We start from the raw sequence: 27,564 nt of genomic DNA, 5'->3' as shown, positions 1-27,564 counted from the left end.
ATTATACCAAATTATAACATAAAATACTGATTTCTGTGTATTCAGATTTATAGGCATTCTATAGCTTTCGCAAAAATAAAGCATTATTTCCAATTGATGAATCAGATGAGCCTTCATGTATGCTATGGGTGAATTCATGGTGTCGAGGTTAATATTAGAAAGCGTTTTCATGAGCTAATAAAGAATAGCTGGGGCTTGTTTTCTTCGTGTAGTTATTAAACGTGGAGAATTAATGACATGGCTAGTGTGAAACATCTCTGTAGACCTATACCTAGCACCATTCTTTGTCTAGACCTGGAAAATCAGATTTATGTTATGGGAGGTAGAAGCTTCTTGGGATTTGACATTATGAAGATACCAGGAACAACTAGGAAGACATAGAAATGACTCCCAGAGTTCTGGTCATCAGAATAGGCTCTCTTGGTAAGTGACACCTTGATCAACATAACTATCCCAACAAACCAAAAATACCCGTGAAGATGTGTGTGTTTCTGAGTTGCAGACGGGATGTGGTTATCATTGGAGACATTTGAAACTTTGACATCGGGTTAGGAAGGTGACAAAAGACAGGGCCAGCCCAAGCGTATTGCTTGCAAAGAACTTGGGCTCTTTATTTCCTTACAATAGGATTAAATAGAATCACATGGGGACATGACCAAAGGCTTCACATTTTGTGCCTCTCTTCAGTCATTCTACAGCATCAGGGCTGCCTTACTCTTCGCTTATGACTTTAGTGTGAACCTCGCGGCTCTTCACCCGCAGCTTGTTGACCTGGGACTCGGCGATGTCAGCCCGCTCCTCGGCTTCCTCCAGCTCATGCTGCAGCTTGCGGAACTTGGATAGATTTGTGTTGGATTGTTCCTCCTGAGGATAAAAAAAGAAGTATATTAAACCCATGCTGTAACCTTTCTAAGCTCTGTAGACTGGCGGAAACGGAGCTTGGTATGAATAGAGAAGTAAAATCTTACCCTTTCCAAGAGTCTTGCTTGCCACTGAAATCATTTTATGATTATCACATTGCAAATTTTGCAAACAGAATATCTTTTTGTAAGAATCTTATTTGTGTGTGTGCATGTGTGTGTGTGTGTGTGTGTGTGTGTGTGTGTGTCTGATGTTTCTGTCTGTCATCATGTGTGTATGTAGACCCTGGACTCCCTGGACCTATATAGTTGCAGGTTGTTATCAGCTGCTTGGAAGGGGTGCTAGGAACCAAATGCAGATCCTCTGGAAGAGCCACAAACATTCTTAATGGCTAAACCATCTTTCCATCCCCAACAACCAAATTATCTGAATGGATATATGCCAGGAATAAAGCAAAGAAGAAAAAAGAATATATATACATATAAATATATATTATACTATATACATACATTATGAAATTAGTTATTCCTTATCGTATTAAGCATGATTAAATAATCATTTAAAACATGAAAATGGGGCTGGGGATTTAGCTCAGTGGTAGAGCGCTTGCCTAGGAAGCTGAAGGCCCCAAGGGTTCGGTCCCCAGCTCAAAAAAAAAAGAACCAAAAAAAAAAAAAAAAAAAAAAAAAAAAAAAACATGAAAATGGCCACTGAATTTTACCATAGATTATTTTGACACAAAACGATTATTTCCTCTGCCTTCGATAAAACGATATATTTATAGTGACAGATTCTCAAATAAGGCATCTTTACATTGTGGAATTTAAGTCTATTTACTCTCTGATAGAGAGTCCTTTGGATAAGTAAGGGTTTTAGTAACGTGTCCCTGCTGTGACTGCAGTAAGAGGCAAGGCTGCCCTTACTTCTTTTCCCTGTCCTCCCTTGGACGGGTTTTGGAATGAGGGCTATGCGAGCTTTGTAATGTGAATTGGAAAGCTTTGCGTCTTTCCCATGCTCTTGAACTGCCTACATAGTTGGGGATTATCTGTTCCTTGAAATTTTGAAAGACCTATCTGCACCTGGGTCCTTTTCAACAGTAACCCTGAAGTAACTTTTTAGCCCAGCTTGGTAACTCACATTCTCCTGGGGGGAAAAAGCATCTTTGTGACCTCAGCTCTTTGAACTGTTTTTACACAGTAGGCTAAAAACACTGCTCTGTGTACAAGGCAGGTCTCCCTTCATATTCCTGTGGGGCTATTTGTATCGTCTCTAGTTTCTTCATTAAACTAGCTGGAAATGTATTTGCTTCATTAATTCTCCACAAGTTATCAGGTATGACTAAAATGTCATGTTACAAAATAATACACCCTAATCGATTCATGTCTTGCTTCACTGCATTATTGGTATCAATTTCTAGACTAGATATAAATGTATTCATTTATTTTTAATTTTGATTCATGCTAAAAGCCTATAAAAACATTATTTTATAAGCTTTATTAACCCTCTAAGCAATTTTGGCTGCATTCCACACATTTGTAAATGTCACATCTTCCTTTTAATATTGTTTATAATATTGTATGTAATAATGTTTATCTAGTAATCATGCTTTTCCAATATCTATTTTAGCCTGAGTTAGTTTTTACTTTTATATTTTATGGGCACAGATATTTTGTCAGTATGTATGTCTGTGAACCACTTGTTTGCCTGGTACCTATGGAGGGCAAAAGAGAGCTTCAGATCCCTGGACCTGGAGTTACAGAGGGTTGTGGATGCTGGGAACTGAACTCAAGTCCTCTGAAAGAGTAGCCAGTATTCTTAACTGCTGAGCCATCTCTCCGGTGCCCAAGAGCTATTTTTAAGTTTACTTGTTAACAGCTAGGTGTCTGGGGATTTCTGCTGATGGTATCTTATCTCTGTATCACTTTGTCCCCTCATAGCCTGGGAGAACAGCCTGAATAATTTCCGTTTTTAATATTTTTTGAGGTTCCTTTGTAGGCTGAGGTTTTCCCTTAAAATCAAGCTATTGATACTGGAAACAATATTTGAGAAGCACAACGATGTTCAAAGCTATGATGTATACAGAATCTGTAGAACAAACAGCTTCTTTACTAAATGCGGTAGTACACTGAATTATTTTGTAGCTTTTCCCAATTCAAGGACTTCACTATTCTCTATCCTAAAGATACTTACAGCCTCCTCGGCTTGTCTCTTGTAAGATTTCACTTTTGCTTGGAGTTTATCCACCAAATCTTGAAGCCTGAGAATATTTTTTCGGTCTTCTTCTGTCTGCAAGATTGTAAGAACCACAGGGCACGCTATCACTGTGAGTATCTCACACGCATCTGGAGCGGGGATAATTGTTAAGGACCACTGCCTACCTGGTAAGTAAGCTCCTTCACTCGCCTCTCGTGTTTTCGAAGCCCTTTGACGGCCTCAACATTCCGCTTCTGCTCACTCTCTACCTCACCCTCCAGTTCACGCACCTACAAAAGGAAAGGCTCTGAAGAAATCGGATCCAATGAGGAATTGGAAACCCACGGAAATGTACGAGCACCGGGACACCCACCCTGGCCTCCAGTTTCTGGATCTGCTTCTTGCCGCCCTTCAGCGCCAGCTGCTCAGCCTCGTCCAGACGCAGCTGCAGGTCCTTCACCGTCTGCTCCATGTTCTTCTTCATCCGCTCCAGGTGGGCACTGGTGTCCTGCTCCTTCTTCAGCTCCTCCGCCATCATGGCGGCCTTAGGAGATCAAGAAAGATATTGAAATCGCTAGCTCCCGCTGCTCACTGAGGGCAAAAATGTCTCTACTCACGTCAGTGATGGCTTTCTTGGCCTTCTCTTCTGCATTGCGGGCTTCCTGGACGATGTCCTCCATCTCTCCCTGGATCTGGGAAATGTCTGTCTCCAGCTTCTTCTTGGTGTTGATGAGGCTGGTGTTCTGGTTAGAAATAAGTGTTACACTTTCTTAGGCTATCAAAGTACTTAGTGGTAGTTATTTTTTTGAAAATCATAACAAAAATTTGTAAGTAAAAGAAGGGCTCTTGGGCTGGGGAGATGGCTCAGCGATGAAGAGCACACTGGCTGCTCTTCCAGAGGTCCTGAGTTCAATTCCCAGCAACCACATGGTGGCTCACAACCATCTGTGATGAGACTCGATGCCCTCTTCCAGTGTGTCTGAAGACAGCTACAGTGTACTCATAAATAAAAATTAATTGAAAAAAATTTTAAAAGAGAAGCGCTCTTCAACATTAAAGAATTTTGTTATATATCGCAATGATAAAGAGAAAATGGAGAGGCAGGGGGATGGTCAGCACCTTCACGTGCATTAGAAATAGGTGAAATAGCTTTATGATTTTATAATTGTCATTTACCAATCAGACTGCCCATGCACATAAATAAAATTAAAACAGATGTCTGTAGCATGGCATTTCTTCACAATAAAAACGTCAATGTTGATAATAAGGATGACTAGATACACTGATACAGTGGAGTATCATCACCCATAGCATGCTCTAGAAGAGAATCAAAAGCAATTGCTAGCATAAAACAGGGAGAGATTTCCCACTCAGGAAGAAAGGAAAATTTGGCAAAAGTTAAGATCTGACTGTTATGTTAAAAAGCACAGGCTTTTGTGTTCTGAGATGCTTAAGCATTTACTGCTGGGAGGTGTTTGTGCAAAACCCCACCTGGGTGTGGAGGAGCTGCACGCGCTCACTGGCGTCCAGCAGTTCCTGCTCTGCAATCTTCCTGCTCCTCTCCGTCTGCTCCAGAGTGGCCCGCAGCTCCTCGATCTCAGCCTGCAGCAGGTTGGCTCTGCGCTCCACCATGGCCAGCTGCTCCTTCAGGTCCTCCTGGCCCCGGAGAGCGTCATCCAGGTGCAACTGGGTGTCCTGTGCAGTGAGCAATCATTGAGACACTGTGTCCGCAGTCCGTGTCACAGCACTCATCTGGGATCACCTCTTGGTGCCACCTACCTTGAGGATGCCTTGGGTGTTTCTGTAGTTCCTCAGGGCCTCAGCAGCCATGCGGTTGGCGTGGTTCAGCTGGATTTCCATCTCATTGAGGTCGCCCTCCATCTTCTTCTTGATCCTGATGGCGTCGTTCCTGCTCCTGATCTCGGCGTCCAGCGTGCTCTGCATGGACTCCACGACTCGAATGTGGTTTCTCTTCAGCTGGTCGATCTCCTCATCCTTCTCAGCAATCTTCCTGTCGATCTCAGACTTGACTTGGTTCAGCTCCAGCTGGATGCGCAGGATCTTTCCCTCCTCGTGCTCCAGAGATGCCTTAAGGACAGCGAGAGGTGACATTAGCAAACAAGGAACAAGTATGAGGCAGTGTTGCCACACACAGAGGACTGTGTGCTATGCCTGTTCACACGCTCTGCGGGTGGATTTAATTCTTCCCGATATGTTGGTTAACCGTGCACGCAGCCTGTACCTCTGCTTCTTCTAGAGCAGCCTGAAGTTCACATTTCTCTTGTTCGACTTGTTTCTTTATTTTCTCCAGTTCGTGGATGCGCTTTCCTCCTTCTGCAATCTGTTCCGTGAGGTCAGAAATCTCCTCTAATAGGGTGAAAAACAGGTGAAGGCGTGGTCAAGGCATGCCAGAGAGGAGCGTTCCCTCCAACGCATGCGTACTGTTGAGAGAGAAAGGGCCTTACGCTGTAAGTTCTTATTCTCTCGCTTCAGGGTTTCCAGCTGATCCAGGGACTCCTCGTAGGCGTTCTTCATCTTGAAGAGCTCAGTACCCAGGGAGCGGGCTTCCTTCTGGGATGCCTCCAGCTCAGCATGTGTTTCCTCATACTTCTGCTTCCACTCTGCCAGGATCTGGGAAACCAAGAGCAGTGAGCTTCTGTGGATGCCAGAGAAAGGTGAGCCGAGCAGAGAGATGATGCTTCGGGAATCACCTTGTCGAAGTTTCTCTGCTTCTTGTCCAGGGCAGCACAGGCAGCGTTGGTCCTCTCTACGTCCAGCATGAGGTCCTCCACCTCGTTCTGCAACCGCTGCTTCGTCTTCTCCAGGGAAGCACACTTGGCGTTCACGGCTTCTACGTGCTCCTCAGCCGCCTGCAGACGCTGAGCCAGCTTCTTCCTTGACGGTTACATAAAGTTTTAGGAAGAAGAAGCCTTATTAAAAACATGAACTATCACCACATTGGAGAGTATCGAAAACTTCATATTGGTGCTATTCGTTCACTCAACATGATTCTCTAGGGTCCTCTTAGAAGCAGACGTGAAGACACAGCAGGGAACAAGACAAATGTCACCGGCTTCATGAAGCTCACAGACAAGTGAGAGAAACCAACGACAGTCAAGCCCGAAATTGCTTAGTAACACCCTTCAGATATGAACGCAGTGAAGAGAAATAGGATTTGTGATCCCTGAGTGAGAACTCAAGCTATTTAGTCTTACTAAGAACACAGAGTAAATTAGTGGGAGACGGACAGGGGCTGTCGTGTACAGAGGAGCAAGCCAGTGCAGAGGCCGCAATGAACTTCAGGTATTTGACAAAGAGCAGCAGGCTCTGGAATTAGCAATTATTTGTTACTCTTTGTTCCCTTAACCAGATTTGAAGTCAGCAGCTCGGGGATATGTTCATTTTGTTTGGGGATTATTATGATCGTCTAGAAGACAGAAGCTAGTCTGCAATGACGTGGCATGGATATGTAAAGTTTTCTGCACATTTTTTCCTCCAAATGTGCACATACTTGGCCTCCTCCAGCTCCTCCGTGCGCTGGATAGCATCCGTCTCATATTTCGTCCTCCACTGGGCCACCTCGCTGTTGGCCTTGGACAGCGCCCTCTGCAGCTCGGCCTTAGATTCCTGCTCCTCCTCGTACTGTTCCCGAAGCAGGTCACAGTCATGGCGGGAGGATTGCAGGGCGTGGGCTAGTGCGTTCTTGGCCTATGGAAGATGGTCATACCTTCATTGTACTAGATATTTAAGGACCTAGTCCCCTTCAAGTTGGTGGAACTGGCTCCTTCTAGGGTCAACTCATGGAACAAACCGGGGCGATCAGCCTTAGATTAATAATCACCTTTACTTCCTCTTCCAGCTGCCTCTTCAGCTCCTCAATCTGTTGGGTAAATGCTTGCTTGCCCCTTGATAACTGAGAAACCAGCGCTTCCTTCTCATCAAGCTGCCGGGAAAATTCACCTGGGAAACGGAAGAACCAGAACTACTGTTCTCTAAATAAAGAACAAACTCTGAAACTCATTTTAGAAGCAAATTTAACTCTCAGCACCCCAGGTTGAGAGTTCGGATGATTAAATTATCTACTGACATTTTCAGGCTCTGTACAAAAATCTCTAGGTTTTCTAATAAAACTTGCATAGCAACCCAGAGGAATAAATACAGTGTAAATTCCTTTTCTCTCCTCAGAGTGAAATCTTAGTTATATGACGTTATGTAAAATCTAGTGTTGACTGTCAAAACGAGGACCTAAAATATCTGCTTCCGCAGACATGTGCGTGTGTGTGTGTGTGTGTGTGTGTGTGTGTGTGTGTGTGTGATTGCTACAGTATACATGTGAAAGGGGACAAGTCTTTGGAGCTTCTTCCCCCATTTTCTGTGGGTTCTACAGTTTGAACTCAGCCCTCCAGGCCCTTGAGGTGTTGAGTCATCTTGACCTTCCAAGGACAATGGAGCGATGGGCCTGTGCATTGCCTGGTTTAGAGGATTAGTTCATGCTGGCATAAACAAAAGGACCTGAAGGGCTGAGGGAACAACTTCAACGCAGACGACTTGCTTAGCATATGTGAGGCCCTGGGTTTGATCGCCTGTACTGCAAATAGGAATGGCAACAACAGAACAATGTGAGCTGAGACGGAAACCCTGGGATCATGTTACAGTGTCTCCTGATCTCAGTACTTCCTCTATGGATAGATCCTCAAGGCCTTTCTGGATCAGGGCTTGAACCTGTCACGACTTTGGATGTAGGCTGAGCCTGAGGCTTCTGGTGAATCACCGGTGTTCTTAGGTGCTCACATCAGCAGCACATTTGTTCTTAACTACCTCATCTCTATGCTGGGACAGCATTGGAGATGGAGAATTACCGGATTCGGTCTGCAGGCGTCCTCTCTGGGTGGTCAGGTCGTTGATCAGGCGCTGTTGTTCCTCCTCCTTCGACTTCAGTTCACTCACCTGGTCCTCCAGGGTGCGGCACATCTTCTCTAGGTTTCCCTGAGAGAGAGAGAGAGAGAGAGAGAGAGAGAGAGAGAGAGAGAGAGAGAGAGAGAGAGAGTTGACAAAGCCTGGAGAGAATGAATAGCCTTTGCTGCAGCTAATTCTCCTGCAGAGGAAAACATTTCTTTAAACAAATAAATCAAATTGTCCTATGTTTAATATAATCTAGACGATGTCTTTCTTTTCACTGAAGGGAAATTATAAAGTTGAGTGCAATAGTAATATAAAATTTTGAAGATTAGACTCTGATTTTATGATTCTGTAAGAATTATATGTTCCGTTCTCTATGAAGTTATTAAAAATATTTCACATATATTGTGCATTGCCATACAATAAAAAATATAAGAGACCCTAACTTGGAGAACACACGTGACCTGTGCTTAAGTCACTTAGTAACAGTGAAGGACTCCTGTGTTTGGCTTCTTTGAATCCCATGTCTTCATACGTAAAATGGAAATACTAAAAAAAAAAAAAAAAAAAAACCTATCATTTCTCTGGTCACCTTTCTGTATTCCTACAAATGACAAATGACTTAATGTCTAGAAAGTGCTCTGTGCAAGCTGATGTATCTATATGGTTTTGTGTCACTAATATCCATTTTTCAAACATGTACCTTGGCCTTAGACACTGTCTCTACATTGCTAGCGAGGTCGTCGATCTCCATCTTCATCTCGCTCTTCTCCTTCTCCAGCTTCTGCTTCACCCGCTGCAGGTTGTCGATCTGCTCCCCGAGCTCAGCCACACTGTCCGCGTGCTTCTTCCTCAGGGTGGCTGCTGTGGCTTCGTGCTGCAGAGTGGCCTCCTCCAGGTCCCTGCGCATTTTCTGGAACTCGGCCTCTCTCTTCTTGTTCATCTCGATCTGGGCTGAAGTGGCCCCGCCAGCTTCTTCCAGCCTCTCGCTGATCTCCTCCAGTTCCCGGGAGAGATCAGAGCGCTGCTTCTCTGCTTTGGCCCTGGAGGCCCGCTCTGCCTCAATTTCCTCCTCCAGCTCCTCGATGCGGGCCTGAGGGTGGTGGAAAGGACTGACTCAGCTTCTTGGGTCAGTCATTTTTTTTTTCCTGATGAGTTAGACTGATGGAAGCCATGGACTTACCTGCAACTCCTTGATCTTCTTCTGCAGTTGAATGCCGATGGCCTGCTCATCCTCTATCTTGCTCTGCAGATTGCTCATTTCAAACTCTTTCCTTAAAGAAAAGAAACACAATGTTGCAACTCCATTTGTAGCCACCTGGAAGCAAAGCCATGAGCCATTCTTTCCTGCTTACTTTTTGAGCCTTTCATCAAGCTGCTGTTTCTCATTTTCAATGTCCATGATGGACTCCTGGGCTAACTTCAAGTCACCCTCAAGTTTTCTCTTGGCTCTTTCTAGGTCCATGCGAAGCTTCTTTTCTTGCTCCAAGGACCCTTCAAGCTAGATGAATGTGGTGTTTGAATCAGAAGAAATGTATAGTTTCCTTTAGAAGGAAATCATTCCCTTGGTAATGCACAACTTACATCATCCACTTGCTGTTCCAGCTTGATTTTGGCTTTGGTCAGGGTATTGACTTTGTCCTCCTCTGCCTGCAGGTCATCCAGGGTCTGCTGGTGGGCCTCCTGCAGGGCCTTCTTCTCCTTGGTCAGCTTGGCGATGGTTTCGTCCAGGCCTGCCATCTCCTCTGTGAGGTTTTTCACCTTAGGAAGCAAACACACTTTGCATTAAATGTTATGTCTTAATAGTTTTGGTTTTATGTTTTACCTCTTAATTAAAATGAGTCATAAGCCGCCCATGTTTATATTCCATACCTTGTTCTCCGTGGCGTGCTTCTCCTTCTCAACCTTGGCCAGTGTCAGCTCAAGGTCATCGATGTCTTTCTTCAGCTCTGAACACTCGTCCTCCAGCTTCCTCTTCTTGGCCGTGAGTTCTGCGTTGATCTCTTCCTCATCCTCAGCTCTCTCGGTCACCTCTTTGATTTTGGCCTCCAGTTGGATTTTGGTTTTGATCAGCTGGTCGCATCTTTCCTCTGCGTCAGCCAAGCCTTCAGCTTCCTGGAGTTAGCAACATAATCAAAATTAGGGAGAAAGAATAAAATACATGGTCAAAGTAAGAGTTTAACCTTCTTGAGTTGGTCTACTGGGTTTTTTATGTTTGTTTATTTATCTATTCAAAGATTTATGTTTCATAAACCACCTACTGTGTACAATGCTTTTTGCCTATGTGGAAAAAACAAACTATGCTGTTTTCTATCCTTTATGACAATGTGTTTTGTAATAGATTAGAACACCCATCTTTCAAAGGCTGCCATTAATTTAAAACATAACTCATAATATTAGTCATCAAACACATTGGTTCCCTGATGTACTCATGAAATTAGTTTTCAAGTTGACACTTGTGAGATGGGTAGGAAGGAAGTGCATAGAAATCATCTTACAGGGAAAACAGGAGGCAGATGGGGAAGCATTTGTGCAAGGAAATTCCAAGATGCTACAGGGGCCGAAATACTTTTCTTTATGGTACTGGAGGATGGTTCTACTTTACAAATGATGTATATAGATATATGATATACAGATGATACATATGATATATATATATATATATATATATATATATATATATATATAGTCTTCTGCCATCATCCTTTCAATGCCTAAGATACTGTGGTGTGCCCCATGTCATAAATTCACCTGAGTGAATGGAATCTGAATAACTATTTGGGGAGAATAGGAAGAAATAACTGGGTGCAGATTTGAAGAAAGCAGAGAGAAGACCCCTTTGACCAAGTCAGTTTAACCCAAATGGAAGCTAGTCTTGGAAATTATATTCCCAGAACAATGGAAGGATTTCTAAGAGGTCTGGGCCAGAAGTGAGCAGTTAATAAATTTGGTGAAATAAAAACTGGGAGAGTGCATACTACACAGATTTGTAGGTGAGGAACAAAAGGCCTCTGTCCATGGTGGTGGAAGAAACCACAGACATGAGTTTTTAGATCAATAACAAACAATAATTCAGTGCAATCTGGTGTAGAACATCATCGTCCGTCAGCTGTCCATACGGTAATGTGAAGCCAATGGATATCAAGATGTTGTTCAAGGACTTTGAAAGGAAAAATCTCTCCATATCATCTTTCTTTTAATACATTATTTGAGTTTTGTTAATCACTTTTGAGAACTATCTTCAAGCTGAAAAGAAGCCACATTTACTGTAGACTTATGAAATCGTGCAGACGGGAAGAAAACAGTCCTCCCTCATTGTCATGGCATTGTTTTGTGGGTGTTCATTGAGCAGTGAGAGAAATGTGTCTAGTTGGAGTCTTTAATCATCTCTGTAGGATGAGTGCCTCCCTGTCAATGATACATCTCACTTATCATGGCCGGAGCACCAGCACTTCACCTTGATTAGTGAAACCCAGCGTAGAGCCCCAGCTTACAGCCTGAACTTGGAGTTGCAAGTCATTTTTTTCTTTCAACAGGGACACCATCTTTTCTTCAAGTTCCTTCCTCTTTGCCTCTGATTTGGCAAGTTCATCCTTGGTTTTCTGGAACTCTTCCTTCATGGTGGCCATCTCCTTCTCGGTCTCGGCACTCTTCAGCAGTGGTTTGATCTTGAAGAAGAGTTTCATCCAGGGCCAGTGCTTGACGTTCATGAAGGCACGGATGTTGTACTGGATGCAGAAGATGGACTCCCTGAAATGCAGTGGTTGCTAATTAGATACAGTGGATGATGAAGCAAGCGTAAACTTCAAGAGTGAGGGTCAGAGCTTCTGTTCCCCTCCATCCTACCCCATTCTTTATTTGCATTCAACCTTGTAGATTAGAAAAGTTTTATTTCATGGCAATGCTCAAGGACTCATAACTATTTCTCTACACCATTGTGTCCCAACCTTGGACATGGTTGAGATCTCCTGAAGAGCTTATTGAAAATACTAACTCTTGAATTTCACTTCCAGAGATTCTGATTCAGAGTCTTTGACACAGACCTGACATTTTGCATTTTAATAAGATCCTAAAAGATATCAATAACACAAATTGAGGATTGCCCTTTGAGAGACATTGCTGTTCATCAGTGCTTCAAACACTCCCAGGAAAGTACCACAGGGAGGTGGAAAGTGCCATGGTCTATGAAAGAGGTGGTGTGGGAGACTTTAAAAGTCAGATTTTTGACAATCCCCAGTCTTACATTTTAATGTTGCATGAGTGCAGCATTCTACTTTATAATGTTACTTTTGCCTTAATCTGGTTTATTTAAAAATTATTGACCATCATATATAGTTAGTTAGCTACCCAAATATAACATAGTGACTATGGTCAGAAAAATTAAGCACAACTTCAAATGATAAAAGTTGTCTCATGCCACCTTTTTGTGTACACAGACTTGTTCATGTGTGTGGATACACAGTTGGCCATGTGTAATGCACTTCTCATTTCTGGCCCCAAGACATCAGGCTCTGTCATGTATCAGTTGTTCAACTAGACTACCAGGAAGTTAACTCCCTTGATGACATTGTAGCAACCTATTGTGAAAAGCTCTTCACAGGTACCCTATTTTAAATTGTTAGTTCAATAATAGACATAATCCAACTGAAGAAATAGTTTTATATACTATGTAAAGCCATTTTAAGGTCCTCTGTGTAATAATATGTCTAATAAAACCTCATCAGAAATAAACAAAAGGGCAAAAATTTATCTCTGCCAACTCACTGGTATATGTCTAGTGTTAGATACAGAACTATCCATTCCTGATGCTTCTCAAGTTTTACCCAGACACTCAGGACATATTTCATGCTGACAGAACTTAGGTTCTCCCACTTTCCCACAGAAGTCAACTTATTCCTTCTTACTTTGATCTTCCTATCAGAACCAAGTCCTGACTGTTGGCCACCTTGAGTATCTTTTTGAAGACACAAGATATGAATAAACTATAAATTTTTATACCTTCTCTCCACCATCTTCTGGTACTCCACTCTCGCCAAGAACCCTCTGCACATGGCCTGGGTCCGGGTAATCAGCTGGGCCAACTTGTCATCTCTCATCTCCTCTAGGAGCCCCAGAAGACCAGCTTTGAAAAAGACCTGTGTGCAGGCAATGTTGCAGATCAGAAGTGACATACAAAGTTCAAAGGGCAAGAAGACAGGAGACTGGATTTCAAGAGGATTACCTTGGTGTGACCAAACTTATACTGAGTGTGGTCAATGTCGATGGAGCCAAGGAGCTTCTCAGAAGCCTTCTTGCTATCGATGTACTGACCCTCCGGGATGGCACTTGCATTTAACACCTTGTATCTGTTAAAGTAAGTGTAGTTTGTAGAGATTTGATTTACAAACAGTAGCCACATTCTAAATGATTTTTTTTAAAAAATCAAGACATTTTTAAGAATTATTATCCTTTGTTCACAGAGGAACATTATTTGCATGTTTTCCAGTCTATTTGCTATACATTTTCATGCCATTGTAGCTTCCTTTATATTTACATTTTTTTAGACAAGATACATACATATAGCTATGGCCATCCTAGCTGTCCTCACTATGTAGACCAGACTGGACTCAAAGTCCCAGAGACCCACCACCTCTGCCTCTGGAATGCACAACCCCACTCTTCCTTTTCCTTTCTTTTTATCAACCTCTGTCCTCAGGGAAGGATCACATGATCTTGTTCACATTTAAGAGTAGAGGACCTCTGCAATATAAGATGTTATCATGGCTTGGTAAATTTGCTTTAAAGGAGGATACTGGGTTCAAGAAATGTGCTTTTTAAATTAATTAATTAGAACAGAGGCATTATTAATTAATGTCAATTCATTACATTAATTAGCTAACATTAATTTTAAAAAATCCATGAATTTAAGAAAGAAAAGGGGAACTGGAACGTGGGAGGAACTAAGGGAGGAAAGGGAGTAGGAAATGGCATAATTATATTTTAATAATAAAATAAGTTAATGAATATAATAAATGACAGTATTTTAGATAAGGGGAATTATCCCAATGGCCTAAGAGCAAACCTTGGGTACCCTTGGGTCTAGAACACTGTTATTCTCTCCAACTTAACCAGCCCTAGACTCAAAGGAGACCAGTGTCCTGCAACTGCCACTCAGAAGTCATTCTTGACCCTCTAGAGCAGCTTATCAGGGAGTTCTAACTAAGGAGTTGTCACTGTGACATGTCCCCTCTTATTCTGGGGAACTAGAAAAGTAACCTGCAAGAGAAAACTGAAGTCAAACAGAACACGAAGGTGACCTATTTATATCTCTATATGCAACATGCCACTCTAGTGACCTATTAGCTTTGACTTTAAGCAAATAATTTGATCTCTCTGAACCTTACTTCATTTGTCCAGAAAATGAGGTCATAGGAGTTCTTATCTCAACTGTGTGATGGTGGTGGTGGGTGGGGTTAAATGAGATTGAGTAGTGAAAAGGATAGCTCCCTTAATTACTGAAGCCAGGGAATTTATCTATGAGCCTTGGTAAATCCAGTGGAAATTTTGCAGACAGTGGTTAACATACAGTATCGTTTTGAAGGGCTGTGAGACTCGGAATCCTTTTGTGGCTGATTAAACGGAGACATGCTTTGCACTAAATTGTTTAGCTTACATCCAACCTGTTTATGCTAAACATCAAAGACAGATCATAATTAGGAGACGCCTGACCTCTGCTTGAAGTCTGCATAGAGGATCCTGCTGGGAAACCCCTTCCTGCAGATGCGGATGCCTTCCAGCACCCCGTTACACCTCAGCTGGTGCAGGACCAGTTCGTGCTCCATGGCACCTGCAAAGACATGTTTATTTCACAGTGGGATACAATACAGGAGCTGTGACAGCCATGCTCAGAGCTTTCACGCTAGAGACTCTTACCAGGCGTCTTGGTTTCATTGGGGATGATACACCTCACGAAATGAGGGTGGGTGCTCCTGAGGTTGGTCATCAGCTTGTTCAAGTTCTCCTGTAAGAGCAGGAAACTTTGGTCAGAATAGCAGCGGAGGGAAGAGCAATTGGTGAGACGTCTGCAAAATCAGTCTTTGGCTAATATGTGTGTGTGTGTGTGTGTGTGTGTGTGTGTGTGTGTACACACATGTACACCACTCCTGTGGAGCTTTAGGCCAACTTTGGGTATCATTTCTTGGGTATCTTCCACCTTGCGGTTGAGACAGAGTCTCTCACTGGATTAGAACTTTGCTACATTGGCCATATATTGCTGGCCTGGGATCTTCCAGGGCTCCATTTGTATCTGCCTCTCGTCTCACCATTGGTGGGGTTGTAGAAGCACACCACCCATGGCAGATTTTTTTATGTGAGTCCTGAGAATCTAAACTCAGACACATGTGACACAAGACTTTACTGACTAAGCTACCAGCCTTGGCCCAGGAGAAGCAGGTCTCATTTAGAGAAAAAAGACGTTTATTGCTTCTGCTGAGCTGTATGTAGACTCTTCCTCAGTCCATCTGTCTGCATTCTTGTTGGCAGGAGGGATGTACATGAGGAAGCCTGACGTGTGCTTTCTTTCACTTTGTATTAACATTGCTGTGCTACCTTCCCTGACCTCTGATCACCCAAACATGTTTACCTACTCGATCAGTAGATCTCAACCTGTGGGTTGCAAGCCCTTTGGGGGTTACATATATCTGATATTTACATCACAATTCCTAATAGAAGCAAAACTACAGTAGCAACAAATATATTTATATGGTTGGGGCTCACCACAACATGAGGAACTGTATTAAAGGGGGCAGGAATAGGAAGGTTGAGAACCACCGCACTAGATGGTGACTCTATCCTTCACTATGCTCTAGTTCTTCAATAAGGAGATGCAATCATGTACCATATTTGGACCTTGGATGGTTTTTATAGCTCCATCCATAACATAATGACTTTTTAACTTGGCTTTGACAACTGAATGGATCAGAAGCAACAATATTATATTAGCTTCATTGTAAGTTAGCTGCTAATTTGCATTAATCTTTCTCCTTTATTTTGATCTTGGTTTAGTTTGGGCTTGCTGTCATTGCAATATTCTCAAAAATGTATCCCATACTGTTTTTAAATTTTCAATCCTCCTGCTTCTGCCTCCCAAGGATTACAGGAGTGCAACATCACAACTTACAGGTTCCTTAGTCTTACTGATATTTTCTTAATATTTCTGTACATGGCTTTGGTCCTTGTCACCCAACTAGTTTATGAGTGGTAGATCATTACGCTCTGTAAGATTTCCCAGGAGGTGCCCTTCGTCTTATGATGACTTAGCATGAAAGGTGAGATAAGGTAATGTCTGGATGATTTAAATTTCTTCCACTACAGATCAATCAAAGTCATAAATGTCAACACTCTCCTAGAATCTTCCGGAAAATGTGATCTCATACTTCTAAAGCCAAATTCCTAAAGCAATTGGGGGTGTTACAGTTTGTTCTTACTCTGAACAGGGCAGACACTGTCTGGAAGGAGGACCCTTTCTTCTTAGAACCTTTCTTGGCAGCTCCACCACTACTTGCCTCTGAAGAAGGAAAAAGATAGTGTTCAAATACAGTGAGTGGCTCTCTCTCTCTCTCTCTCTCTCTCTCTCTCTGTATATTCTCTCTCTCTCTCTCTCTCTCTCTCTCTCTCTCTCTCTCTCTCTCTCTCTCTCTTCTCTCTTTGACTTCTGTGCTCTTGATACTCAAGTCGAACTTTCCTCTACCCCAGGAACTTCCTCCCACCCCACTGGCCCTCTTGAAACCTTGTTTTTTAACTAAGCTAAAAACCCACGTTTCTGTGGTTCATTATCTACATGGAGTTGATGAAAACAGCAGGCACCTAACCATGAAGAGATGGACCTTCTGATATTAACACTTGGCATAAAATGACTTAAAATATCATCAGCAGAAGTTAGTGCCAGAGGCAGAATTTGGTCACTTTACTGTCTGTAATGTCCCAGATACTTCACATTCAGTGGTGTTGGGAGGAGGAGAGAGTTTCAGAAGCGCAGATGGTTTTTTTGTTTGAGAGCCTGGTAGTTCCTTTCTGGCCACTGTAATAAGGTCTCTTTCAGTAGAATCGTGAACCACAAGTTTCTAACTACAGCATAGCCTACTACTCAAGGAACTAAGGGGTGGCATGCCACCCTTCTGCCTAGGCTATCTCACCAGCCTCAACCTAATAGCTCAATTGTAATGGCTGTGGAAAATTAAGGCTTGGAAGTCTAACCTGCTTCAGCAGTTTGAGCTCCAGAGAAGAGGTAAGCAAGAGTTTTCATTGAAGACTTCTGGTACAGCCCCACCACGGTCTCATTCAGGGGGTCCTTGTTCTTGTCCAGCCAGCCAGTGATGTTGTAATCCACAGTGCCCGCATAGTGGATGAGAGAGAAGTGGGCCTCGGCTTTGCCTTTGACCACCTTAGGCTTCTGGAAGTTGGCGGACTTTCCAAGATGCTGCTCATACAGCTTGTTCTTGAAGGAGGTGTCTGTCGCCTTGGGGAACATGCACTCCTCTTCCAGGATGGAGAAGATGCCCATCGGCTGGATTGAAGAGAGATGAAGCAGCAGAGTAAACAGGAGCAGAAAGCACATGGGGAGGAAGGGGGCACAGAGCAGACGGAGGGGGTACCTTCTCGATGAGCTCGATGCAGGCCGCCAGGTCCATCCCGAAGTCGATGAAGGTCCACTCGATGCCTTCCTTCTTGTACTCCTCCTGTTCCAGCACGAACATGTGGTGGTTGAAAAACTGTTGCAGTTTCTCGTTGGTGAAGTTGATGCACAGTTGCTCCAGGCTGTTGAACTAAATAAATAGATGTGCTTACTTCTCTCTAAAATTCACTGAACATTTTATTTAAAATAACATTTAGATAATTGTGTTAACATCATTGGTCAGAAGAGTCTTTTTTTTATTCCGGCGTACAAAACAGGTAAGGATGGAAGGTTCGAGGTATGCAATGGTCACTATTTGTGGCCATTTTACAGAAAGTCTTAAATCAGCACTAATGCTCTTTGCTTGAATTCACACCTTTTCTCTGAGTTTCTACGGAACCTCCTTCTATTTGTTCCAGTTGTCCCTGTGGCTTCCAGAGGCCTCATCCAAACTCAATCCATAAAAAGTTTCAGAGCTTGCGTTGCAGGAATATCACCACAGTGAGAATTTCAAGTGACTAGCAATTATTCTTTAGTGTGGAATGGAAACCATAAACAGGACACAAAAGATCACTAAAATATAACAGCGCACATTGATATCTTTAGAACCTCTACCAAAATGTCAAATGAACTAGATGTACTTAGCAGAATTATGTGCTTTTCCTTGCTGTTCTATATTTTCTGTTAAAGCCGAGTTTTATTGTAATAATCAAAAAGAAGATAAACTTTTAAAAAGCTCCGAGCAGGGAAATGTATTTCATGATCAAATAGAAAGTTTTATTTCGTGATATTACATTAACAAGCATTAAAAGTTAATTGCATTTAATTAATGATGATTCTAAATTATTAAGCCTTTTACAGGCTTTATTATCTCCCTAAGTATTTCCCAGTGCTTTCTGCACTGTATACTTGAGCATATTATCTTACTAAGTTCTGCTATGCTATTTAATGTCAGCTTCCTTACACCGTGGGATTTTTAGAGCCCTTCCCTTTTCACAATCTAACTCCCTCTATCCTGCAGTGAGTTGAAGGATCTTTATTACCCAAGTTGTTCATCATTTAGCACAGGAAATGACTAGTAGGTGCCAAGAAAATCTCCTTCATGTCTTCATATAACACACAGAGGAGAGGAAGTTTCCTGATACTCCTTAGTAATATAGTCATCGCCATAAAGGTGTTCCATCAATCAGCTAGCAACATACATCAAAGATCTCAAAGCCAGCGATGTCCAAGACCCCAATGAAGTACTGCCTGGGCTGCTTGGTGTCCAGCTGCTGGTTGATGCGGGTAACCATCCACAGGAACATCTTCTCATACATGGCCTTGGCCAGGGCACCCACAGCGTTGGTCACCTTGAAAGATGAAGATAGAACTTTTGATGTTACACGAGGAAGGCTCAATGCTTTGATCCCCTTGTGGTGGTTACTAATTTCATGCATTTACCTGCTCTACAGTCTGGCCTTTGGTGACGTACTCATTGCCGACCTTGACCCTGGGGTAGCAAAGGGCTTTGAGCAGGTCAGCAGAGTTCAGACCCTGAAGATAGGCAGCCTTGTCAGCCACTAAAAGGAAGCATGGATACAATGGTATTAGGGTACAAAGAAACCCATTTTCTTAAAAAAAAAAAAAAAAAAAAAAACTTCATCTTCAAGCATGTTTTGCAGAGTTTTCAGTATATTTTTAACAGCCTTGCCTATGTTCTTACTGCGTTCAAGACCTTGACTAACCCCAAATGGTTTCTGTACTTTACATAGCATATTATTTAAGTGCTCTATAAAGCTCAGATCTGAAATGTGAGTTTGCCTTCTCAGGAAAACTCAGAATAACACGCTAAGAACACGAGCTTCAAATGAAGCACGAAGTCAGGTGGAAGGCACAGCTGGTACCTTCCGTGCCGTCCGGCTCAGCCTGCTCCTCCCGCTGCTTCTGCTTGAACTTCATGTTCCCATAATGCATCACGGCTCCCGTGAGCTTATAGATGGAGACCTTTTCATCATTTGTAAAGCCCAGAATGTCAATAGCACTCTGCCAACAAAAATCAAGATGATAGCTGTTAGGTTATGTCCCTCTACTTATAGCTCATATTCCCATACCTCACTAACTGGTCAAGCTGAGGAAATTACACCAGAACTTCTAGAGGGAAAGGAGTTCTTTAACGGGGGTGAAAGAGCAATGAAGTCATAGGTTTATGTCTTCTCACATGTCAAAAGGAAGCTTAGGAGAAAACATTGTAAACCTCGGACACTTATTATTTCTGAGAAGTCAAAGACCTTCGCTTCATCAAAGACCTCTGCAAACTCTGAGGTGATGGATCTTAAAAGCCTGCGGAGGGACAGCATCTGGGTCCAGGGAGGCAGTGTTTTCTTAACACCCTCCACTCTTAGTGGTTTCTTCCAAAGGCTCGGAACAGTTACTTAGTGAACCAGATCTCTGACCCTGCGCAGTAATCCTAAATATTGGATCTTTGGTCTACTTACATCCGTGGCCATCAGTTCTTCTTGGTCATCAATGCTGGCCACACTGATCTCCCCTTGACTGACGAATGGGTAATCGTATGGGTTTGTGGTGATCAGCAGCATTTCTAAATACATGGACGAGGGCAAAGATGAGCACAGTCAATGCCTTCATCAAAACAAGAGATTCCCAGACCGATTCTAAGGTCACTTGATACATGAGCCAAAGACGGACGGGCGCTAATTATCTTGAACATGATGGCGTGGTGTTCTCTGTTCTTGACTACCTTTAAACACTAGTTTAAACCACGATATAACAAATGGTATGCACGTGTGAAATTTTCAAAGAATAAAGAAAAGGTTGCCTCCTATTACCATAGTCTTTACTGTAGTGACTATTTAAAAATCAGAAATGGAAGCAAATTAAAGGGGAAAGGACATAATTAAGTAAAATTTGCCTATCTCTAATGTGGGACACTGTGCAACCATCCACAACACCATACAGCAATATTAATATGGATAAAACCATGACATACTCAGTAAATATATGTATGTATGTACGTATGTATGTATGTATGTATATGTATATGTATATGTATGTATGTTATAAAAGTGTGGCCGTCACTCCAACTGGATAAATTGTATGCATTTATCTATATGTAACAATATACAAACTTTTCTTTTTCTGGATTGAACTTGAGCTCAGCTCAGAGAGCTACAATTTACTCCTGAAAAGCTTTTTTATTTTCCATTTAAAAAAAAAATCCTGACAGAATTTAGACATGGTACGTCAGGTGGGGCAATGCCCTGGCTGGTGTGGTGACTTGTGTGGGGTGGTGACTTTGGAGAGGATCTATGACATCCCTTACCGATCAGCTCTGGCTTCTTGTTGGATGTGATCTGATAAAATATATGGTAGCTCCTTTCTGCCTTAAGCTGGAAAGTGACCCGGGACTTCTCTAGCAGATCTAGAAGAAACCAGACAGCAAGCAGGAAAACTATGACGCTGACACGGCACTGTGGTTTGACTGTCAGGCAACTTTAGCAGTCCTGAGAACAGCATGGTGCTGCAGGTGAACACTCACATGTCTCGATGTCAGCGGATGCCAGTTTCCCCGTGGTGCCAAAGTGAATCCTGATGAATTTACCCTTAAGAGGAAAACTAGCATGTCTACTTTGTTTTCAAGAGTAGCAAGCCATTGAAAATGCTCAGAAACACTTGGAACAATACTGCTTTAATTTTAAATCAAGCCAGAGACTATTTATAACCGAGATAAAATGCCTATCTTCCATTTTACAAGTAGAAGGATTTTATCTTGGATTTGAGAATTTATGAATATAAATAAATATATGAGGTGACGCTGTGTTAATTAGCTTGGATTAATTATCCCATAATGTATAAATATATTAACATCCCATTGTGTCCCATAAATATATGCAGTTATTGTTAATTAAAACTAAGGATAAAGTATTTTGCAGTAGTAGTAGTAGTAGTAGTTGTTGTTGTTGTTGTTGTAGTAAAATACTCCAGAAAGGAGTCACATGTCCTTCTGGCTAGAGTTTTTGATCTTTGAAATAAGTCAAAGAAAACCACAGTATAATATAATGTGAATAAAGATTCAAAGACTACATCAGAGACTTCCCACAGATTTGGGCCAATGGACAGTGCCCATCACAGTGTACAAGAGACTCACAAAGCGAGAGGAGTTGTCGTTCCTCACGGTCTTGGCATTCCCGAAGGCCTCCAGCAGGGGGTTGGCACTGATGATTTGATCCTCCAGGGTCCCCTGCAAGGGAAAGATCAGATGTTGCTTATCAGACTCAGGGATTTCTTGCCAGGGAGGCCTGCCCCCAAAATCTTGGACTCTGTGACAGTCATCCTCACCTGCATTTTGCCAGAAGTCACCTCCTCTTTCTTCTTCTCCCCAGTGACTGCAATTGTTGCAAAGTACTGGATGACACGCTTTGTGTTCACCGTCTTCCCGGCCCCAGATTCTCCGCTGTCAAAGCAAAACAATCAGAGGAGGCCGCGCATCTAGCAGCTTCCATAGCCATGAAAAGAAAGCATAAAACCCTACTTACGTGATCAGGATCGACTGATTCTCCCGGTCTGTGGAAAGAAATTGCAGGCACTTAATGTTGTTTCAAACCCACTTGTAAAAGGCTAGAATGGAGTAAGGGCATGAGATTTCTATGTCTCTGCTTAGCAGCCTTAGTGCCTGGTACACAGTGAGCTAATATCTTCCCTCTCCTCTCTCCCTGTACTTAGTGCACATTCACCCATTTAAACCAAGTACAACCACTCATGTCTTCCCAGAACATTTCATTCAAGGGGGGAAATCCTAGGATGAAGAAATTGCTTAAAAGCCTTGGTAGAAGGCACAAGGCTTTCCAATAATCTACTGCTAAATCAATATCTAAACCAGACCTGGCTTGTCCATCCCATGTTGATGACAATTTAAGTCAGTGACACACTCATGATGGGCAGAAGGACAAATGCCGACTGGGACATTGGAAATGTTTTGATGCGTGAGGAGAAATAGAGGTGGGAAGGTGGACATGTTGACAATACACACGGCTTCACATCTTTTTAAGGGAAAGCAAGAAGAGCTGTGATGCCTCACTCAGCCTAAAGAATTCTCCAAGCCATTTCCCAAGGGGCCACAAGTGCATAAGATCAACCTAGCTTAGCAAAACAACATAGAGGTAGAGTCACAGTACGATGTCCCAATACTCAATATGCCTTAAAAATCTCACTGGTTGGTTCTGGCAAAGACAGCACCCTTTGTACTGTTGATCATAGTCTCTGATACTGAGGAGAAAACCACAAAAGAAAAGTCTGTTCTCCTGCTTTTTGCCATACAGTAACAGTCTTTATGTGTGGCTATGTCTATGTGCACACGTGGATGTCTGCACATGGATGCTCGTCCTTTTACATTCGTAAGTCTCGCTGCAAGTAATCTTTGTTAACCTTCAAATATTCAAGAGCTCCTTGGTCCCTCTGTGTTATCTCACACGAGCCCCTATGGGAGGGGAATCATCTCAAGGGGAGTGATGCAATTGATTCAAAACTTTCTCTGGGGGTTGGGGATTTGGCTCAGTGGTAGAGCGCTTGCCTAGGAAGCGCAAGGTCCTGGGTTCGATTCCCCAGCCCCGAAAAAAAGAGAAAAAAAAACTTTCTCTAGAGGTCTGCAGTGACAAGTTTAGGCACATATAACATAGCCAAGCCACTTACCAGTCAGCATGAACTGGTAGGCATTGTCAGAGATGGAGAATATGTGGGGCGGGGCCTCCTGTCGCTTTTTGCCACGGTAGGCAGCCACCACCTCGGGGTTGTACACCGGCAGCCACTTGTAGGGGTTGACAGTGACACAGAAGAGGCCCGAGTAGGTCTGCATAAGGAAAGAGAGAATGACTATCCAAAGGTCCTTCTTGTCTGCGCAACTCACTTAGTTGGATTTTAAGAAAAAGAAGGACTTTTGTGAGTAGATTTCTCCCAGGCATCAGCATGGAAACTGATTGGCTGGCAGACAGCAACATCTTTAAGGGCAATGACCAGTTCAGAGTTCCTACTGCTTCCCTTGGTCTTGTCATGATTTTCACACAGTAGCAGCACCAACACCATGTCTATTTGTTTTAAAGTGTAGACTATGAGAGATTGCTTTTTGGTGTTTGAAAGATACAGGAATATATTTTCTTCGTGGAATTGAAACACTTTGAATTTATAAGAACATAAATTTGAACATAAATGTATTCAACAATAAGAGAATGATGGGGACTTTGGAATATTTTAAGACAACATGATAAGGGGCTATCAAAAGTGAGTGGGACAGTATGTAGATATGGCAGCATTGGGAAGCACTGTAAAAAATTTTTTTTAGTTATACACTGGCAAAGAACAAATAAATGCATGATGATTAAATGCAGGAATTTAAACATTTCCTGTCAACTGATTAAGGACTGTCACTAACCAATTAAAGTCATTATAGAGCATAAACATCTGGTTTAGCTGTGTGGATGTTACCCAACTGAATATCAGTACTGGTTAAACTGTGTAAAAATACAAATATAAGATACCATACATTCAGATGTTTATTGGATATTATATTATATTCTAAGACCCTGTATGTGTCAGACTAAAACATAAATAAGATCGCGTCTTTTGAGAAATTCCCAGTCAACACAGTGGATGGGGAAGTTAATGAATGACCGGGAAAAAGGTAGCCAGTGTGAATGCAGGAATGGGAAGGGCGGGGCAGAATACTCAGGGCTGCCTGGGGATGCTGGAAAAATTCCACAGATGAAAGAAACCAAAACACAGAGAACCTGGTATGGTTGTGTGTGGAGAGTTAATCCCTAAAATGAAATTTAACCCCTAAAAATTCCATTTTAAAGTATTTCAGGGTGTTTATCTGTTCTTCATTGAGATAGTTCTGCAACAGCAATTGACAGAGAAGGGAAAGGAAGGGAGGGGAAGGGAGGGAAGGGAGAGGAGGGGAAGAGAGGGGAAAGCATTAGCATGTTTAATCAGCATATATGTGATAAAGTCAGTGGCCAGGACAGCGGTCTCCCCTTGGGAGAGAGGACAAGGTGTCACTTTGGAAATGTGCCTTACAGTCTCAATAATGAACCTTTTAATAACTAGTAATTCTGCTAGTGACTTCTGGTATCTGAGAGACACTTAGGACACATTTGTGCCTTGGCTTTTAGGACACATGGTGATGACATTAAAAACCCCTAATGTGGGTCACTCACGTAGATCATCCAGGCTGCGTAACGCTCTTTGAGGTTGTACAGCACAGCGGGCTCGTGGAGGTGGGTCATCATGGCCATGTCCTCGATCTTGTCGTACTTGGGAGGGTTCATGGGGAAGATCTGGTCTTCTTTCACCGTCAGGGTCTGGTGAACAGGAAAGATAATTTTTGGTGTCAAGTGAATGAATGATCAACCCTGCAAAATGCAGCACAAATGTAACGGGTACAACATGGCAGGCCCTCTACACACCGCTCCTGCTTCAGTTTTCACAGTCACTTTCCCTGCATCTTTGCTCTGAATGGTTCCTTTGACAAAGGACTCCTTGGGCTCCGCCACAAAGACAGATGTTTTGGCATCAAAAGGCCTATTCTGGGCCTCGATTCGCTCCTTTTCAGACTTCCGGAGATAAGGAGCAGCCTCCCCGAAAACGGCCATCTCCGAGTCGGAACTCATGGCTGCTGAACTCACAGACCCTAAAGGGGATTTAAAAAATAATAATAATCAGACGGTCTGCAGTGTGTGCTACGACAGCAGATCGCTATTTGCTCTGTACGAATACCTTCCCTGTATGCACATGTGTAAGTATGCATTCGTGCATGGACTGTGTGCGTATGCTCTGTGTACTATATGTGTGCCTGGTGCCTGAAGAAGCCGGAGCTTCTGATTCCTTGCAAATGGAGTTACAGGCGGTTGTGAAGCACAGTGTGGGTGGCAGGAATCGAACTCTGGGAGAGCAACAGATGCTTTTAAACTGCTGAGCCATTTCTCCAGCTCCCACTAGGGGATCTTTATAGTGCGGTGGTTCTTAAACTGTAAGTTTCTACCCCTTTGTCAGGGGGAGGGGGTATCAAAAAACTTTTTCACAGGGGTCACCTGAGACCATCAGAAAATACAAATATTTGCATCACTATTCATAACAAAATTAAAATTATGAAGTAGCAATGAAATAATGCTATGATTGGGGTCACCACAACAGGAGGAACTGTATTAAAGGGTCACAGCATTAGGAAGGATGAGACCCACTCTTAACAGTGTCTACTACAGGGGTCCCAGATGCACATTATACTAGGTAATTCTACTGTTGCCAGGCTGCAGTGACTGAAGCAAACATCACAAGAACAAAAGTGCGAGAGCTTGCAGGGACGTGTGCTTAGGGCTGGGCATCCAGTGCCTCCCATCCTCTGAGACTGGCATCATCTACTTGGGAAACTAGGTTATAGGTAGATCGATGTTGCCAGGGATTGTGTGACCTTGGGTAAGTCCCTTGATCATTTTGAGCCTCAGTAATTCCATCTTTAGGGCAGGGATGATAATACCTGCTTCTTCTCACCTTGAAGCCCTTGGGATAGGGTGATATTTGGGGAAATGATTAAAAAAGGGAGACTATTGAGGAACAGGTTCAGGATATTATGTGCACAGATAATGTCATGTATTCTAATGTCACACATCTTTCTGGCCATAGAAAGTAAGACCCTTTTATTTCCACGAAGAGATATTTGGCCAAATTTGCCCAAAGTTTTGGAAGAGTTTTCATTGTGTTTCTGTTTGTCCCCTCCCGCCCCCTTTCTTAAAGCTGGATGCTGGGTAAAGTTATTCTAACATGATGTCTTTGCACACTAAACCAAGTGACAACCCACACCCGTGCTCATCCCGTGCTTCTACATGGCAGGGCTCCCAGAGGTCTAAGTTTCCTTGTGAAACCTGGCAGCCTGTCCCATGCCACTTCAAGGTACAGGTATCAGAACAATACAAGGCGAAGAAGTAGCCCTGTACAGTCACTGAAGGATCAAATGCTTGGAACGCCTTTAAAGCTTCTCTCCCTGTCTCCCTCTACAGAGAGGCAGCTTGCAATACTAATAGGGTTGCTGAATTCCTCATTTTCATATTAAAAAATTCACTATGTTTTGGTTTTATGAGATGACTTTTTACAGGCGCATAGATAGTTTAAAAGAACCATTGTTCTAACTACTTCCTTTTCTGTTAGAGATTTTGTTTACTAACTGAATTCTATTGGCTTTTTCTACCTAGGGGATTTTAGTGTGGATTTTTTTTTTTTTTTGCAGAGACAAGACAAACAAAAAACAAACAAAACAAAACAAAAAAACACAAGCTTTTAGAATTGATTTTGCCCAGGTGGCAGGATAAAGTCCTCCTTCCCTTCCCCAGCTCCTTCCTTAAGTGCAATCGTTAGTGTCTCCTGAGACAGGCACTTTCTCAAAGGATGCTAAGACACATGGAGTCATCCCAGAGGCTCTCCATCACACCTCCAGGGACGAGTTAGTCCAACCCTTACCTTATTGGCAAATGAGAAGGTACAGCTGGGAAGTAAGAGGGTCCTGTAGGAGAAAAGAGCAAGGCACTTGATTAGTTGAGAAATAAGTCCCACTCGCTACGGGAAGTTGAAGGCACCAGAACTCACAGACGTGAAAAGCAGGGGAGCTGCAGCCCGGGGCCGTGGCCAGTGTCCTGCTCCCACCTACCTTGGAGCTTTTTAAAGCAGGACGAGTCAGCCTCGTTCGGAACTCTTTTATATGGCTAGCTATGGAAACAATGCGACAGCCTCTTCTTTCTTAAGTCAAAAGGAATTGTCTGGCAAAAGCCCTCTTGGCAATCGAGCGTCTCTGCATAATTCTCATTCATATTAAGAATGGTTGGATATAATTAGAAATATTTTTCTTATTGAGTATGTGGATAAATCTCCTATGGATAATTTGAGAAGATGATCCGAAAGGAAGACTCAGGCTGGTGGAT

General features: G+C 42.8%; 1 protein-coding gene across 5 annotated transcripts; it reads right to left on the bottom strand.

Moving 5' to 3' along the window:
* Positions 1–584: 584 nt before the first annotated feature.
* Positions 585–27,315, bottom strand: LOC116908641 (myosin-2). 5 transcript variants are annotated; one of them, XM_032911899.1, is made up of 40 exons: positions 27,294–27,315; positions 27,107–27,149; positions 25,063–25,286; positions 24,814–24,957; positions 23,294–23,450; positions 22,141–22,168; positions 21,944–22,058; positions 21,753–21,845; positions 21,144–21,207; positions 20,928–21,026; positions 20,083–20,186; positions 19,492–19,630; positions 19,049–19,167; positions 18,808–18,957; positions 17,586–17,756; positions 17,188–17,497; positions 16,419–16,498; positions 14,866–14,953; positions 14,662–14,779; positions 13,175–13,298; positions 12,952–13,088; positions 11,448–11,703; positions 9,826–10,068; positions 9,538–9,714; positions 9,309–9,454; positions 9,137–9,227; positions 8,657–9,046; positions 7,914–8,040; positions 6,896–7,014; positions 6,566–6,762; positions 5,766–5,949; positions 5,520–5,685; positions 5,297–5,421; positions 4,834–5,142; positions 4,546–4,749; positions 3,672–3,797; positions 3,428–3,598; positions 3,240–3,344; positions 3,052–3,147; positions 585–864 (listed from the first exon to the last, which is right to left on the bottom strand). In XM_032911899.1, the coding sequence occupies exons 3-40, from the start codon at positions 25,264–25,266 to the stop codon at positions 712–714; spliced, it is 5,829 nt and encodes a 1,942-aa protein (XP_032767790.1). In that variant the 5' UTR covers positions 25,267–25,286; positions 27,107–27,149; positions 27,294–27,315; the 3' UTR covers positions 585–711. The 5 variants fall into 5 exon arrangements, with proteins under 5 accessions (XP_032767790.1, XP_032767794.1, XP_032767792.1 ...); XM_032911903.1 differs by lacking the exons at positions 27,107–27,149; positions 27,294–27,315 and adding an exon at positions 17,105–17,108 and having other exon boundaries at positions 16,419–16,491; positions 25,063–25,266; XM_032911901.1 differs by lacking the exons at positions 27,107–27,149; positions 27,294–27,315 and having other exon boundaries at positions 16,419–16,496; positions 17,192–17,497; positions 25,063–25,266.
* Between the last annotated feature and the right edge of the window lie 249 nt (positions 27,316–27,564).

The sequence above is a fragment of the Rattus rattus genome, chromosome 9 (assembly GCF_011064425.1).
Source record: "Rattus rattus isolate New Zealand chromosome 9, Rrattus_CSIRO_v1, whole genome shotgun sequence".
Classification (NCBI taxonomy): domain Eukaryota; kingdom Metazoa; phylum Chordata; class Mammalia; order Rodentia; family Muridae; genus Rattus; species Rattus rattus.
Note: the sequence above shows the minus strand (reverse complement) of the source record. Positions and strands in the feature narration are given on the sequence as shown.